Here is an 18,685-nt window from a genome sequence, read left to right on the forward strand (position 1 = left end):
GTTGGTGGTGTGTTGTCATCACTGGACTACCCAGGCCAGCACTGGAACCAGATCTGTGCAGTGTGGAGCAGCTGCTGTGCTCCCCCTGTGCAGTTATACTACTGTCTGGTTTCCTGGGGACTGTCAGTCCTTGCAGCACGTAATCAGAACCAGACGGCATGTTTGTCATTAATCCTTACAGCTGTTTTCAGCTGAAGCCCAGGAGTCAGGGACAATTAGCAAGACATGTAAGAGGCACAGCGGGTGCAATTATCAGAGCAGAACACTTGTTAGAACACGAACACTGAATAGGATGATCATATCCGGCTCACTTGTTCTGCTTTCCTGGAATAATAAGGTTAGTCTAGTTAGCAGAATAAGGGGTACATTTATCAAAGCTTGAAAAGAGATAAAGTGGAAAAAGATAAAGTTCCAGCCAATCAGCTCCTACCTGCTGATTGGTTGATGCTACATCTTTCGGCAAGCTTTGACAAACCTCCCCGCAGGCTAGAGACATTACTGCAGACTAGGCATAGACACGCAGCATAGCATATAATGAACAAATTACCTTTGAAAGTTTACTAAAAAGGGACAAATCAAATCTCAGCGATGTGCGTGGACGCCGAGAATTACAGAACTCCAACATTACAGATTTTCCTGTGAGTTGCTGAAGAAACGGTTTGGACACCTGTAAATCCTGGCTATTACTAACAAGCCGGTTTGGGCTTTACTTGTACGGCACAACATTGCTTCCCATTGGACAATGACCTCTTACCTTTTGGAGGAGAGGGGCTGTCAAGATGCCCCTTCCCCCCTCTAGTGCCACCGCTGCTGGTCCCTGCAGGTCCCCACCGCCACCTCCATCTTCTTGTCCTGATCACCGCCGCGAGACCGTCGTATGCACAGTAGCCTCTTTGGTACTGCACATGTGCTGGCCCCAGCCTCTATGGGGCTGCTTCGGGAGCAGACCTGTAGAATTGTATTGACATCCGGGTCTGACGCATGCACAGAATTGTCTGCAGTACTGCACATGCGCAGAACCCATTTGAGGGGCTGCCCCGAAGCTGCGCATAGAGAGGCATCCCGGGGAGAGGGAACACCTCCCAATGGGACAGCCTTGATTGACTGGCAGGTTGGACTTTCAATAGGAAGTCACTGCCAGTCACAGTGAAGCCAGTGCAGTCTCACAGATTACATCTGGCTGCACACGGTGCCGGATTTTACCTGGGGGGGGGCTGCAGCCCATAGCTTAAAACCGCCACTGATTTGTTTAGCCATAGACCAACCCTTTAGACCCGATGTTCCTCATTTTTGCGTATAGGCTGCAAATGTGTACGCAATTTACGAATGAGTTTCCGATGGCTCCGGTGGGCTTTTATTTTTCATTCCCAGGCGTCAGCTTCACTTGTTAACATCAGCAATTGCATTTGTGTACAAAGTGGAATTAGGCGACATGCGGCCCGGTTTCTCCAATGCTCCCCATCACTGGTCCCCATCACTGCTCCCGGACACCAGCAGCCTGTCTTCAAAGTTGAGCCTAGAACCGTACTGCTGCTGCAGTCACATGATCATTGTGGCACATGCGTAGTGCAGCTCCAGTGCGTGTGTAGGACTTAAACCATCCTTCCTTAGCAACCAAATCGGAATCCCACCCCCTCTGAGTCAGACAATAGAAGATACTTTAGAGAAGGAATTTCCTGTACAGGCCAACCAGCCTCAACGTACTGAGTAATATAAAGGGGGCAGAGAAGCAAAGACTCTATTGTAGGGGAGTCCTGAGGCATACAGAGGAATAATAAAACTTTTAGGTACTTGTTTCCTAGTACGGCGCCCATCGGATCCCATTGCATACCTTAAGTTAAGGTATGCGATGGGATCCGACCGACGCGATTTCAGGCTTTTTTTTAACCTTTCCCGACAATTAGAAAATCGGGTCCATCGCATGCCATTATAATGGCATGTGATGCGACCGACGCGATTTAACATTTTATGCATTGTATTCAATGTTAAATTCCTATGTAAAATCGGGTCCATTGTATGCCATTATAATGGCACACAATGCGACCAATGCGATGGACCTGATTTTACATAGGGAACAATGTTAAATGACCCACCATACCCGATTTTTGATTGTATACCCACCCTGATGGGTAATTTGTATGTGAAACGCCCCCCCATTTTTAACGCCACCCCATGATGAACGCCAACCTGAAGCGTGGCGGGCGCAGCGTGCCTACGAGGGGCGACGGTACGCGTCCTCCGACCTTTTCATACCCCCCTATCCACGTCGGCGTGGAGTTGATTTAATATAGTGTGGCGAGCGCAGCGAGCCACCGAGCCCGAAGCGTGGTGAGCCCCGCGAGGGGATGCGTAATACCTGTGTAAACATGCGCGTCCGTTCGCCACGCTTCGGGCTCGGTGGCTCGCTGCGCTCGCCACACTATATTAAATCAACTCCACGCCTATGTGGATAGTGGGGGTATGAAAAGGTCGGAGGACATGTACCGCCGCCCCTCGCGTGGGGTGGCGTTAACAATGGGGGGGGCATTTGACCCATCAGGGTGGTTATGCAATGAAAATTGGGGTCTGGGGGGCATTTAACATTGGGTCCAATGTAAAATCGGGTCTCAGGGACCATGTTACATTGGTTCAAATGTAAAAATCGGGTCTATCGCATCGCATGCGATTTGGTTGCATGTGATGCGATCGACCCGATTTTTTTCGGACCCGATGGATACAATTAAAGTCGCTGGCGCCGTGCTAGGAAACAAGTACCAACTTTTATTTTATAAAATCTATAAAGCTTGACAGGCACCATATAGAAAAATGAAACTGCAAGTGATAGATAGGTATAGAACTATAGAACTATAGAATAGAATACATGGAAGAACGTCCCTTATTATAGTAAAGGATACATATTAAGAAACCTACAGAATAAATGTAGATATATAAAGTAACACAAAAATACATAAAATGGAACAATTGAAAAACCAATGCAGTTTAGCATGACCTTATGACCAAAAATGTATCCATAGTAACAATTCATTGTTTATAAGGGTCATAGAGGCGACCACTCAAGGTCGACATGGCTAAGGTTGACAGGGTGAGATGGTCGACACAAGCTTAGGTCGACAATACAGAAAGACAATTTGTAAGACTTACATGCTGCCATTTCCATGTCCTGGTGCCCCACAAGTGCCACCCATACTGGCAGCCCAGCGCAGGTTTAACATCAGCAGGGGTTCTAGGCACCGCACAAACTCCGCTCCGTAATCTGTATTGATCTGCAATTCAGATAAAAACCAGTTACTGTCCATGTATCTGAATGATCAGAATTCAATAATGAACAATACAGAGCAAATGAAATAATCTGCACAAGAAAAGAAATAATAAGACAGTGGCATAACTATACATTTTGCATCCCCCTGCCTAAAAAACTTCTTGGCCTCCTCCCCTCATACATTATAATTGTCAGCTTCATAGTCAGTGGTTTAATGCACACTGGCAGTGTCAGCACTTAACATGGTGCCCACTGTGCTTTCCTGACAAATGCTAGAGGTCCAGTTGGACCTCTAGCATCGGTCTCCTTCTAGACGGCGGCCATTTTTAGAGGGGCATTTTCAGCAGATCGGTTTTTAGAGGTGCATTTTCAGCAGATCGGTATGAGGATGGAATGACCGCATGGAATCTGCATAAACAGGCGCTGGGGTCACCAAGCCACCATTTGGTCTGCCGGGCTAATGCTACTGGCCCACTGGCTGGTCTTAATAAAATCTTGTCATGAAAAGGAAGACAAAACAGTCTAAAATATTTACCTTACTGCTCTGTGACGGGCGCAAGCGGTGAGGAAGCTTCACGATTTTCTGAAGCCGTTCCATCAGTTGCTGAGAAGAGATGGTGATGTCATTATTTCACCTGTCACTGATGAGGTCACAGTACACATCACTTTACTGGGAACTTTAAAATACAACGGGCAAGATTTGAATATACTTACATATCCTAAATCTAGGAACTCAGCCTTGTTAGCGGAGCTCAGGAAAGCAGAGCAGGTGACCAGGTGGACCTGGAGAAAAGGAAAATACAGTGGGCAAGTTGTGCAGCTGATGGTGCCTCTGTGTGTAGGCGACAGATCCGAGCCATTATACAACCCTCTTACCTGCAGCGTGGGCAGGAGGGACGCCAGGTGAGACAGTTGATCTTTAAAAGCTTTCTCCTTCTCTTCATACTGACTTGAAGCACAGGACAAAGTGACAAATGCATTAATAAATAAAGGACAAGCCTACTTATTTGATGGATTGTCATTTGCACGGGGAGCCATTGGTCTGCTTGCATATTCCAGCTTAGTACACATAGTAGCAGTGGTCTATCTATAATGGGTTCAGACTGTGTGGGATATAAGGGACCATCGGATAAGAAGGGCCCTGCACCCAGAATAGACTACACCACATGCCATGGCTCTAGTCTATACCCACTGACAGTGGCACCGCCGTTCCGGTGAAATCTCCTGAAAATCCATCTCCCTGGCGACCTCACTGGAATGACAGGAGGGCAGAAACTCTCATCCCTACACTAACAAACTCCTGCTCCGTTCTTATCTCGGTATCCGGTCCCTGCGTCGACAATGTCTAGGTCGACAGTCACTAGGTTGACCACTAATGGTCAACAGTGACTAGGTCAGCACCTAAGAATGGTCGACATACCCTAGGTTGATATTGACAGAAGGCCGACACAAGCTTAAGGTTGACATGGTCGACCTGAATAAGGTCGACATGAATTTTACTTTTCTTTTTTTTATTAAATATCTTTTTTTTTTTTCATACTGTACTAGCCGAGTGGGCATAGAGTGAGAATATTATGGTGTGCCGAGCACCATGCAAGGGGACGCGGAGCACTTATACGGTGTCCATGTCGACATAGGTACAAAAAAAGTGAAAAACGCATGTCGTCCTTATTCATCACAGAGAATAGGAAGGTATGTCGCTGTGCGGTGCACCAAGAAGAAATGGTGTTTAAAATGTAACCTTTATTATAATTGGTTAAAATATAGCGAAATAAAAGACACAAAACATGAAAATACACATAGACATGGGTTTTTAAAAAAGGGTGTTAGATTACCCTTACGACGTGGGACCCCTCACTCCTAATATGAATAATACAGTATAGGTCCCTAAGATCAGTCTAGTTTATAAATTTTACCAATAGTAATCTAATTAGCGGCGGTGTAATGAGCTACTAAGGTTGCACATCAATTATTTAATTCTCTCTCGTGTGTAAGATAATTTACACTTATAAATTTTGTGGTGGCAAACAATTAGTAGTTAATGGAACAAGTATATGGTTCAAAATTCCATAATGAGCAGATATGCACTGGGGATAACCGCTATCTAACCAATAGTGTATTGTCTGTGCACATCTATCATATACTGTCCGGCATATAATTTACTGCCGCTTGCAGTCGTGTCCCCCGGAGTACGGTGCGCCTGTTGAGACGCACTGTCTCCCACTGTAGGACACGGGTTCAGCGGTCTTACACTGTCAGTTCAGCGAGGTGCACAGAGCAACCAACGGGCTGCTAGCTACACCGGCGTCTCACCGCTCACCGCCGTGGGTCCCGGAGCACGGTGCGCCTGGTGGTGACGCGCCGTCTCACTAGGTAGGACACGGGTGCAGCGGTAACGCGCTTGCAACTGGCAGAGTGCACAACACAGCCAACGGGCTGCGAGCTACACGCGCCGCTCGATATACGGTATTTAAACTAGACAGATCAAAAATGGGTACATTTCAATGAGGGTAGGGGAGTGGGGGTAGCCCACGAAGTGTTCGGTCGGCGTACGCTTCGCTAATGAGCTTCGTCAGGACCAACCTGGGTGGTACCTGGAAGCTCTTTAAATACCTGTAGGCTCATGAATATGGTAATCGTTATGACCGTTCATTGGTCAATTTGGCTGTCACTCAAACTAGCTATATCGCTACAATGGATGCTTGTTATCTTCAGTGTAATTGTGCAATCTATTGGATGTGGGCACGAACAGGAAAATATCCGATAGATCACAACATCTAATCAACAATAATACATACATATAGAATAATTTTGTTGATGCAAAGATTAATATTTATAATGCAAAGGATTGTTTGGAACAGAGAAAAAAGAGATATTCTTTTGAATAAAATTGCGAAGGGATTTAATTACGCATGTAATTATAAGTGTGGACTGACCATATGTATATGGATTATGTTGGTTAAATCAAAATAAGGAATATAATTATAAAAAAGTGCATGGAGCGTGTGTTCAAAACCAAAATTGCGTGCAGAAACGGAAAGAAAGTGAAAAAGAATAATAATGATGGTGTTTAATCTTAATTAATATTTCGATTTGATATTGTTAAAATAATATAGGTAGTGACCCCATAGAAAATGAGGTTAGTACAATAATAGTGCACAAATATTACGAGTGCATTTATCAAATATGTGTAGTGTGAGTATCCTATTCCACACAAAAAACGAAGTATGGAGATCAAGTGTGATGGTGTGGTCCAGAATATTGTCCACCTGTCTGTACACATCACTACCCCTTATCCCCCGATTCGCGGATACGTGTGATATATTTAGACACACGTACCCCACGTCTAAATATATCACACGTATCCGCGAATCGGGGGATAAGGGGTAGTGATGTGTACAGACAGGTGGACAATATTCTGGACCACACCATCACACTTGATCTCCATACTTCGTTTTTTGTGTGGAATAGGATACTCACACTACACATATTTGATAAATGCACTCGTAATATTTGTGCACTATTATTGTACTAACCTCATTTTCTATGGGGTCACTACCTATATTATTTTAACAATATCAAATCGAAATATTAATTAAGATTAAACACCATCATTATTATTCTTTTTCACTTTCTTTCCGTTTCTGCACGCAATTTTGGTTTTGGTTTTGAACACACGCTCCATGCACTTTTTTATAATTATATTCCTTATTTTGATTTAACCAACATAATCCATATACATATGGTCAGTCCACACTTATAATTACATGCGTAATTTAAATCCCTTCGCAATTTTATTCAAAAGAATATCTCTTTTTTCTCTGTTCCAAACAATCCTTTGCATTATAAATATTAATCTTTGCATCAACAAAATTATTCTATATGTATGTATTATTGTTGATTAGATGTTGTGATCTATCGGATATTTTCCTGTTCGTGCCCACATCCAATAGATTGCACAATTACACTGAAGATAACAAGCATCCATTGTAGCGATATAGCTAGTTTGAGTGACAGCCAAATTGACCAATGAACGGTCATAACGATTACCATATTCATGAGCCTACAGGTATTTAAAGAGCTTCCAGGTACCACCCAGGTTGGTCCTGACGAAGCTCATTAGCGAAGCGTACGCCGACCGTACACTTCGTGGGCTACCCCCACTCCCCTACCCTCATTGAAATGTACCCATTTTTGATCTGTCTAGTTTAAATACCGTATATCGAGCGGCGCGTGTAGCTCGCAGCCCGTTGGCTGTGTTGTGCACTCTGCCAGTTGCAAGCGCGTTACCGCTGCACCCGTGTCCTACCTAGTGAGACGGCGCGTCACCACCAGGCGCACCGTGCTCCGGGACCCACGGCGGTGAGCGGTGAGACGCCGGTGTAGCTAGCAGCCCGTTGGTTGCTCTGTGCACCTCGCTGAACTGACAGTGTAAGACCGCTGAACCCGTGTCCTACAGTGGGAGACAGTGCGTCTCAACAGGCGCACCGTACTCCGGGGGACACGACTGCAAGCGGCAGTAAATTATATGCCGGACAGTATATGATAGATGTGCACAGACAATACACTATTGGTTAGATAGCGGTTATCCCCAGTGCATATCTGCTCATTATGGAATTTTGAACCATATACTTGTTCCATTAACTACTAATTGTTTGCCACCACAAAATTTATAAGTGTAAATTATCTTACACACGAGAGAGAATTAAATAATTGATGTGCAACCTTAGTAGCTCATTACACCGCCGCTAATTAGATTACTATTGGTAAAATTTATAAACTAGACTGATCTTAGGGACCTATACTGTATTATTCATATTAGGAGTGAGGGGTCCCACGTCGTAAGGGTAATCTAACACCCTTTTTTAACCCCTTCCCGACATTTGACGTATATATACGTCATGGTCGGGAAGTACTTCCCGACACATGACGTATATATACGTCATGGCTGAAAACTGTCACTGCGTCTAGAGACGCAGTGACAGAGGGACAATGTCTGCTGTCCCTGACAGCAGACATGTCCCTGCGTGCCCGGGGGGGGGCTGCGATGCCGCCCCCCCGTCGCCGATCACTGTGATTGGCTGTTCAGTGTGAACAGCCAATTACAGCGTTTTCTGTGTCACCGGCGAATAACGTTCGCCGGTGACACGGGATCGGAGGTGATTGGTGCTGTAAAGTACAGCACCAATCACCGTGGGGTGTAAGGGTGACACTGGTGTCACCCCACCTCACCCCGCCCGCCCCCAAAGGCCGTGATTGGTTCGTCGGACCGACGGACCAATCACAGCCATGGAGGGGGGTTTAAACTAACGGTGACTGCACTGCAGACGCCATTCCGGTCTGGAATTGCGTGCAGTGTGGTCACCGTGCCTGGCTGCCGCAGTATACTGACCTGATCCGTGCAAACCGTGCAAAATACTTACCTGATTACTTGCCTGGATCTTGCTACTTGTGTTGTGCTGTGTTGTGCTGTGTTGTGCTGCTGCAGTTAGCTAGAGAGAGAGAGATAGAGAGAGATAGAGAGAGATAGAGAGAGATAGAGAGAGATAGAGAGGCCTAGTGACAGAGAGTGCTATATTTTGCTGCAGTGTAATAGAGTTATAGATAGAGAGAGAGATAGAGAGAGAGAGAGAGATAGAGAGATAGTGACAGATTGTGATATATATTTTTTATATAACTGACTGCTGCCCCCCCTTTTGTGCTGATCACTATATCTGAGGTGATCAGCAACTTTTTTGGGGGTGCAGGGGTTTGCTGCAGTGTCATAGAGTGATAGATAGTGAGAGATAGAGAGATAGAGAGAGAGAGTGATAGAGAGTGCTAAATTTTGTGTCTGCTGCCCCCGCCTTTTGTGCTGATCACTATATCTGAGGTGATCAGCAACTTTTTTGGGGGTGCAGGGGTTTGTAAATTCCTGTCAGTGCTGCAGTGTCATAGAGTGATAGATAGTGAGAGATAGAGAGAGAGAGTGATAGAGAGTGCTAAATTTTGTGTCTGCTGCCCCCGCCTTTTGTGCTGATCACTATATCTGAGGTGATCAGCAACTTTTTTGGGGGTGCAGGGGTTTGTTTTTTAAATTCCTGTCAGTGCTGCAGTGTCATAGAGTGATAGATAGTGAGAGATAGAGAGAGAGAGTGACAGAGAGTGATAGAGTGCTATATTTTGTGTCTGCAGGAAATATATACCTGCCAGTTGCACCAAAGGTTGTGCACCTGCTGCCCCTCACCTTTTTTTTTTTTTTTGAGGGTGCTGTGGGTATTTTTACACACACTGTGATTTTGTGGGTGTCCTGTGGCCACTGTGCGCTGATCAGTGACGTACATCACTGATCAGCTTTTTCGGCACAGGGTTGATTTTTTTTTTTTTTTTTTTAATAAATTCCTGTTGCCTTTGAGCGCTGTTCAGTGACGGTCGTTACTGACTAACATCTGTGCTCAATTTTTGGTGCAGGACCTTTTTTTTTTTTTTTTTTTTTAATAAATTCCTGTTGCCTTTGAGCGCTGTTCAGTGACGGTCGTTACTGACTAACATCTGTGCTCAATTTTTGGTGCAGGACCTTTTTTTTTTTTTTTTTTTCTGCACTACATACACACTACCTGGTTGAAATAAAGTTTGTACCCCCCCTACACTATACACGTGTTGAAACATTTCACAACCACAAACACAAAAATAAAAATGGCATCCCAAAGGTCATCCCAAATGTCATCCCAGTCATCCAGAAGAATGTACTCAGCGGAGGAGGCATATGCCATGCTTGCCTCTGACAGTGACACAGACAGTGATGCAAGCGGGGAATTTGAAGGATTTGTGTTAACCTCATCTTCCTCCTCTAGTGATGAGGGACCCCCTCAAAGACGCCCCCGTAGAGCAGCTGAGACCCCCCCCCCAATGATTGATCCCGTATGGATCCCACCACCAGCCAATTTTGAGCCCCAGGTTCCTGAGTTTTTGGCCATCCCAGGAATCCAATTTGATTCCACAGGTCTCAGAGAAATTGACTTCTTCAAATTATTTTTCTCTGATGATTTTATAAATTTAATGGTGGACCAAACTAATTTATATGCCCAGCAGTTTATTGCTCAAAACCCCACGTCATCATTTGCTAGGTGGACCCCTGTAGATGCAGTAGAGATGATGGCGTTTTGGGGTCTGGTGTTTCATATGGGCATAGTAAAAAAGCCAGAAATTAGGCAATATTGGAGTACAGATGTTCTGTACAGCACCCCATTTTACCGTATGGCCATGACCCGGACTCGTTTTGAGATGATCCTTAAATTTCTGCATTACAGCGATAATGCACAGTGCCCACCCAGAGATGATCCCACCTTTGACCGGCTATTCAAAGTCAGGCCGGTCATTGATCATTTCAGCGCCAAATTTGAGGAGATGTACATCCCCCAACAATTCATTTGTGTGGACGAGTCCCTTTTACATTTTAAAGGAAGGGTTAAATTCCGCCAGTACCTTCCCAATAAGAGGGCAAGGTATGGCATAAAATTGTATAAACTGTGTGAAAGCACCTCAGGGTACACCCACAGGTTTAGGGTATATGAAGGGAAGGATTCAAGTATTGAACCGCCAGAATGCCCCCCCTCCCTCGTAGGTGTTAGTGGAAAAATTGTCTGGGATTTAGTGCACCCCTTCCTGGATAAAGGTTATCACCTCTATGTGGATAACTTTTACACTAGCATCCCCCTGTTTAAGGCCCTTGGTTCAAGAGGTACAGCAGCTTGCGGTACTGTGCGCAAGAACCAAAGAGGCCTCCCAAAAACGCACATTGCCCAAGTAATGAGAAGGGGTGAAAGCAGGGGAATATGCACTGAAAATATGTTGTTGGTCAAATATAAGGACAAGAGGGATGTCCTTATACTGACAACAATTCACGGAGACAGTACCACCTCCGTCCCTGTACGAGGTACCAGTACCCACACCTCAAAACCTAATTGTATCCTGGATTACAATAGGTACATGGGCGGAGTGGATCTTTCAGATCAGGTACTGAAGCCGTACAGTGCCCTGCGGAAAACAAAAATCTGGTACAAGAAGCTGGCCGTGTATATCATCCAGATGGCACTGTATAACGCTTACGTGCTATTCCGTTCTACCGGCCAGAGGGGGACATTTATGCACTTTCAAGAGGAAGTCATAAAGGGCCTGATATTTGGGAACCAGCAGGCAGAGGGCCCCAGTACTTCTAGTACTGGCCCCCGTATTGTACCAGGGCAGCATTTTCCCAACGAAATCCCCTCCACTGCAAAAAAGGGCAGGACACAAAAAAGGTGCAAAGTTTGTTATAAAAGGGGAATAAGAAAGGAAACTATTTTCCACTGTGAAACTTGCCCTGACAAACCCGGCCTTTGCATAAAGGAGTGTTTTAAAATATACCACACATCTATGGATTATTAGGTCCATCAATTCACCGTGCATCGGGGGTCTTGCTAATGCCACATAGCACCCACCATTCATTCCACCTGAATCTGAGCCGCAAAATCCAAAAATCACTCCTTCCCTTCTGAGTCCTGCCATGCACCCAACTGGTATTTTTTGGTCACATATGAGGCATTGCCATACTCGGGAGAAATTGGGGCATATATTTTGGGGTGCTTTTTCTCCTTCAAACCTTGTGAAAATGAAAAATTTTGAGCCAGAACTGCATTTTTGTGTAAAAAAATGTAATTTTGCCCAGTTGTATCAAAATTGGTGAAACCCCTGGGGGTTTGAAATGTACATTATACCCCTAGATGAATTCCCTGAGGGGTGTAGTTTGCAAAATGGGGTCACTTGTGGGGGGTTCCACTGTATTGGTGCTTGGGGGGTCTTGCTAATGCGACATAGCACCCACCATCATTCCACCAGAATTTGTGCTGCAAAATCCAAATATCACTCCTTCCCTTCTGAGTCCTGCCACTTTTTGGTCACACATGAGGCATTGCCGTACTCGGGAGAAATTGGGGCACAGATTTTGGGGTGCTTTGTCTCCTTCATTCCTTGTGAAAATGAAAAATTTTGAGCCAGAACTGCATTTTTGTGTAAAAAAATGTAATTTTTCATTTTCACTGCCCACTTGTATCAAAATTGGTGAAACCCCTGGGGGTTTGAAATGTACACTATACCCCTAGATGAATTCCCTGAGGGGTGTAGTTTGCAAAATGAGGTGACTTGTGGGGGGGTTCCACTGTATTGGTGCAACATAGCACCCACCATTCATTCCACCAGAATCTGTGCTGCAAAATCCCAAAATCACTCCTTCCCTTCTGAGTCCTGCCATGCACCCAACTGGTATTTTTTGGTCACATGTGAGGCATTGCCGTACTCGGGAGAAATTGGGGCACAGATTTTGGGGTGCTTTTTCTCCTTCATACCTTCTGAAAATGAAAAATTTTGAGCCAGAACTGCATTTTTGTGTAAAAAATGTAATTTTTCATGTTCACTGCCCACTTGTATCAAAATTGGTGAAACCCCTGGGGGTTTGAAATGTACACTATACCCCTAGATGAATTCCCTGAGGGGTGTAGTTTGCAAAATGGGGTGACTTGTGGGGGGGTTCCACTGTATTGGTGCTTGGGGGGTCTTGCTAATGCGACATAGCACCCACCAAAATTCCACCAGAATCTGAGCTGCAAAATCCAAAAATCACTCCTTCCCTTCTGAGTCCTGCCATGCACCCAACTGGTATTTTTTGGTCACATGTGAGGCATTGCCGTACTCGGGAGAAATTGGGGCACAGATTTTGGGGTGCTTTGTCTCCTTCATACCTTCTGAAAATGACAAATTTGGAGCCAGAACTGCATTTTTGTGTAAAAAATGTAATTTTTCATGTTCACTGCCCACTTGTATCAAAATTGGTGAAACCCCTGGGGGTTTGAAATGTACACTATACCCCTAGATGAATTCCCTGAGGGGTGTAGTTTGCAAAATGGGGTGACTTGTGGGGGGGTTCCACTGTATTGGTGCTTGGGGGGTCTTGCTAATGCGACATAGCACCCACCAAAATTCCACCAGAATCTGAGCTGCAAAATCCAAAAATCACTCCTTCCCTTCTGAGTCCTGCCATGCACCCAACTGGTATTTTTTGGTCACATGTGAGGCATTGCCGTACTCGGGAGAAATTGGGGCACAGATTTTGGGGTGCTTTGTCTCCTTCATACCTTCTGAAAATGACAAATTTGGAGCCAGAACTGCATTTTTGTGTAAAAAATGTAATTTTTCATTTTCACTGCCCACTTGTATCAAAATTGGTGAAACCCCTGGGGGTTTGAAATGTACACTATACCCCTAGATGAATTCCCTGAGGGGTGTAGTTTTCAAAATGGGGTGACTTGTGGGGGGGTTCCACTGTATTGGTGCTTGGGGGGTCTTGCTAATGCGCCATAGCACCCACCAAAATTCCACCAGAATCTGAGCTGCAAAATCCAAAAATCACTCCTTCCCTTCTGAGTCCTGCCATGCACCCAACTGGTATTTTTTGGTCACATGTGAGGCATTGCCGTACTCGGGAGAAATTGGGGCACAGATTTTGGGGTGCTTTTTCTCCTTCATACCTTCTGAAAATGAAAAATTGTGAGCCAGAACTGCATTTTTGTGTAAAAAAATGTAATTTTTCATTTTCACTGCCCACTTGTATCAAAATTGGTGAAACCCCTGGGGGTTTGAAATGTACACTATACCCCTAGATGAATTCCCTGAGGGGTGTACTTTGCAAAATGGGGTGACTTGTGGGGGGGTTCCACTGTATTGGTGCAACATAGCACCCACCATTCATTCCACCAGAATCTGTGCTGCAAAATCCAAAAATCACTCCTTCCCTTCTGAGTCCTGCCATGCACCCAACTGGTATTTTTTGGTCACATGTGAGGCATTGCCGTACTCGGGAGAAATTGGGGCACAGATTTTGGGGTGCTTTGTCTCCTTCATACCTTCTGAAAATGACAAATTTGGAGCCAGAACTGCATTTTTGTGTAAAAAATGTAATTTTTCATTTTCACTGCCCACTTGTATCAAAATTGGTGAAACCCCTGGGGGTTTGAAATGTACACTATACCCCTAGATGAATTCCCTGAGGGGTGTAGTTTTCAAAATGGGGTGACTTGTGGGGGGGTTCCACTGTATTGGTGCTTGGGGGGTCTTGCTAATGCGACATAGCACCCACCAAAATTCCACCAGAATCTGAGCCGCAAAATCCAAAAATCACTCCTTCCGTTCTGAGTCCTGCCATGCACCCAACTGGTATTTTTTGGTCACATGTGAGGCATTGCCGTACTCGGGAGAAATTGGGGCACATATTTTGGGGTGCTTTTTCTCCTTCATACCTTCTGAAAATGAAAAATTGTGAGCCAGAACTGCATTTTTGTGTAAAAAAATGTAATTTTTCATTTTCACTGCCCACTTGTATCAAAATTGGTGAAACCCCTGGGGGTTTGAAATGTACACTATACCCCTAGATGAATTCCCTGAGGGGTGTACTTTGCAAAATGGGGTGACTTGTGGGGGGGTTCCACTGTATTGGTGCAACATAGCACCCACCATTCATTCCACCAGAATCTGTGCTGCAAAATCCAAAAATCACTCCTTCCCTTCTGAGTCCTGCCATGCACCCAACTGGTATTTTTTGGTCACATGTGAGGCATTGCCGTACTCGGGAGAAATTGGGGCACAGATTTTGGGGTGCTTTTTCTCCTTCATACCTTCTGAAAATGAAAAATTTTGAGCCAGAACTGCATTTTTGTGTAAAAAAATGTAATTTTTCATTTTCACTGCCCACTTGTATCAAAATTGGTGAAACCCCTGGGGGTTTGAAATGTACACTATACCCCTAGATGAATTCCCTGAGGGGTGTAGTTTTCAAAATGGGGTGACTTGTGGGGGGGTTCCACTGTATTGGTGCTTGGGGGGTCTTGCTAATGCGACATAGCACCCACCAAAATTCCACCAGAATCTGAGCTGCAAAATCCAAAAATCACTCCTTCCCTTCTGAGTCCTGCCATGCACCCAACTGGTATTTTTTGGTCACATGTGAGGCATTGCCGTACTCGGGAGAAATTGGGGCACAGATTTTGGGGTGCTTTGTCTCCTTCATACCTTCTGAAAATGACAAATTTGGAGCCAGAACTGCATTTTTGTGTAAAAAAAATAATTTTTCATTTTCACTGCCCAGTTGTACCACAATTGGTGAAACCCCTGGGGGTTTGAAATGTACACTATACCCCTAGATGAATTCCCTGAGGGGTGTAGTTTGCAAAATGGGGTCACTTGTGGGGGGGTTCCTAACTTTTAGCATCTTATGGTGCCTAGAAACCTACATGGTGCCTAAAAAATAATCTCATAAAAAGGAGGCTCCAAAATCAAGTAGGTGCTCCTTCTATTATGAAGCCTGTGGTTTGGTCACCGTGCACACTAGGGCCACATATAGGATATTTATGAAAACAAAAGAATTGGGGGAATCAATTTTTAGTCACATTTCTCTAGTAAAATGTACTGTGTTCCTTAGAAAAATGTATTAAAATTGCAAATCTGCAAAAAAAAAGAAATTTTGAAATTTCACCTACACTTTGTTTTAATTCCTGTGAAACACCTAAAGGGTTAACAAACTTCCAAAATGCTGTTTTGAATACTGTGAGGGGTGCAGTTTTTTGAAATGGCATCATTTATGGGGGTGTCTCACATACAAGTCCCTCAAAGTCACATCAGAACTGAACTGGTCCCTAAAAAAATCAGTGTTTGAAATTTTCTTGAAAATTTGAGAATTTGCTATTCATATTGTAAGCCTCCTAGTGTCCCAAAAAATTAAAAGGAAGTTGAAATAATGATGTCAACATAAAGTAGACATATGGTCTATGTTAGTTATTCACTATTTTGAGTGGTAAGATTATTTGTCTCACAAGCAGAAAATTTAACATTTTGCAAATCGCTAAATTTTCCATTTTTTCACGATATTTTGGTATTTTTCACAAAAAAACACAGACTGTATTGACGAAAATTTACCACTAACTTGAAGTACAATGTGTCACGAAAAAACAATCTCAAAATCACTGGGATAAGTAAAAGCAAAAAAAAGTTATCCCCACTTAAGTGAGACATGTCAGATTTGAAAAAAATGGCTCTGTCAGGAACGCAAAAACTAGCTCTGTCAGGAAGGGGTTAAAAACCCATGTCTATGTGTATTTTCATGTTTTGTGTCTTTTATTTCGCTATATTTTAACCAATTATAATAAAGGTTACATTTTAAACACCATTTCTTCTTGGTGCACCGCACAGCGACATACCTTCCTATTCTCTGTGTTCAGTAAAACTGATGTCCCGTGGTAGCACACCCTCTTCTGTATATGTGAATTAAAACACATTATCACCTCTGAGGGGTCATCCTTTTTGAAATAAATTTATCTCCTGTGCGATTGCCTCCCTCTTTCCCTGACCCTCCGTTTTTGTATCGTCCTTATTCATGTAAACCAGGTCCATGTCGAAATAAAGCTTGTGTCGACCTTCTGTCAATGTCGACATATGTCGACCATTCTTTGGTGCCATTAGTGGTCGACCTAGTGACTGTTGACAAAGACATTGTCTACATCTATACAGTAACCCTTTATCTCTTGCCTTGGCTATTGCAACCGTCTTCTCTTGGCCTATAACTCACCAGTTTATCGCCTCCTCAATCAGTCGTTAAAGCTGCTGCCAATCAGGACTTGTCCCAGCCTCTATTCTTTCAAACACTACTTCAAGAGTCCGCAATCTACTTGGCCGGACCTTGAAGTGATTACTACCACCCCACCCCCCCCCCCCACCCCCCACCCCCCCTCCGTCTCCACATTACCACCACTCCTTACCGTCTATTTAGGAAGCAAGTGCGAGTGATCAGTGACCGCTCTTCTCTTGTATTATTTCACATCTTATTTTATTTCACTAATTTATGACCCCGACGGCCAAGGAACAGCTGCGTTTGCTAGGGAACACCCAGAAAATACTGGTGGCACGTCCGCAAACATCTGCAGGGTGTACATGTATGAGGTCCTAGTATTTACAACTAGAAAAGGTGCTGCTGCAGCTTTTAGACTATGGGGAATATATGTCAAGTCTCTTTAAGAGTGGAGTTGCCCATAGCAACCAATGAGCTTCTAGCTAGCATTTTTGTAGTATATACTAAACAACGATAGATAGAACTGATTGGTTGCTTTGGGGGACTTCTCACTTGTCCAATCCAAACCCTTGATACATCTCCCCCTAGTGCCATACTTAATAATCTGGAGGGAGGGCCTGATTTAGAAATGTTAGTAAGACTGTAATTTTTTTGCAGATGGGCAAAACCATGCTACACTGCAGATGGGGCAGATCTAACAGGTGCAGAGAGAGTTAGATTTGGATGAGGTTCAAACTGAAATCTACATTTCAGTATAAGAATAAAGCAGCCAGTATTTGCCCTGAACAGAAACAAAATAACTCCCCCAAATCTAACTCTCTGCACCGGTTACATCTGCCCGACCTGCAGTGCACAAACAGAACTGATAGGGAGGAGACATACGCTTACCATTGCACAGCTTTCAGGAGAACCTTCTTACGCTCTGCCAGATTCTCCTAAGAACATTACCAAGGTTGAAACATATTAAATACAGTATAAAACATATCTGTGTAAAGTCTGCATGATATGATGTACATGTCACAGCACCCTAAGGGGTCCTGTACACACACAATCCCACCGGATACAGTAGGGCCAGTTGTATCAAGCTTCAAACATTGATAAATGGGGAATGATAAACAGCTAGCCAATCAGCTCCTACTTGTCATGTTACAGGCTGGGTTTGAAAAATGACAGGTAGGAGCCGATTGGCTAGCTGTTTATGACTCTCTACTTTATGATTATTTGAAGTTTGATACATCTGTCCCTATGAGTGTAAGGGGATTTGATACGGAACGCCGGACCGGACAAGCTCCCTGATGCAAACATTGATATTCTGGTGGTTGTAGTGCTCGTTCCCATCCATCCATGGCCTGTCTGGGGGGCTATGATTGCTAACAGCATCAATGTATATTAATTAGTAGCACCAATGGGCTTATGGCTGAGTCATAACCATAGCGGCTTGTATGTATTCATGCATTTACACATACAGTTCACATATAAATAATGCATATGGAGAAATCATCAGTGTGTATGACCTCCAGGGGTGCAGCCAGACAGGAATGTGTGGGGCTCAATTCTCAATGGAGGTCCCAGAATCCCCTTATAACATAACCGGGTGTTCTCTGATCCTAAAGCCGTCCCTTAGGAATAAAACTAAGAATCCCTTGAGAACAACAGATATTTTGTCGGAACTGCGGCTCCCATATGAAGACCCCCAGCATACTCCAGACTTCACTACAGGAAAAATTCCAAACTGCAGCAGTGATGTCCCTTATGCATTCCCTGTATTTTGTATAATGGGACTCAATCCAGTGATG

At 44.2% G+C, this 18,685-nt stretch overlaps 1 protein-coding gene across 2 annotated transcripts in view; it reads right to left on the bottom strand.

Annotated features, from left to right (window-relative positions):
* Positions 1-18,685, bottom strand: part of RNF207 (ring finger protein 207) — an 80,370-nt gene that overhangs the window by 35,382 nt on the left and 26,303 nt on the right. For both annotated transcript variants that reach the window (XM_083162990.1, XM_083162991.1), the window contains 5 exons: positions 17,778-17,824; positions 4,136-4,208; positions 3,974-4,042; positions 3,795-3,863; positions 3,142-3,263 (listed from right to left, as the gene is read on the bottom strand). In XM_083162990.1, the coding sequence (XP_083019116.1) occupies positions 3,142-3,263; positions 3,795-3,863; positions 3,974-4,042; positions 4,136-4,208; positions 17,778-17,824 (380 nt within the window). The remainder of the gene's footprint in view (positions 1-3,141; positions 3,264-3,794; positions 3,864-3,973; positions 4,043-4,135; positions 4,209-17,777; positions 17,825-18,685) is intronic.

Source organism: Crinia signifera, chromosome 19 (genome assembly GCF_055691185.1).
Source record: "Crinia signifera chromosome 19, ASM5569118v1, whole genome shotgun sequence".
NCBI lineage: Eukaryota > Metazoa > Chordata > Amphibia > Anura > Myobatrachidae > Crinia > Crinia signifera.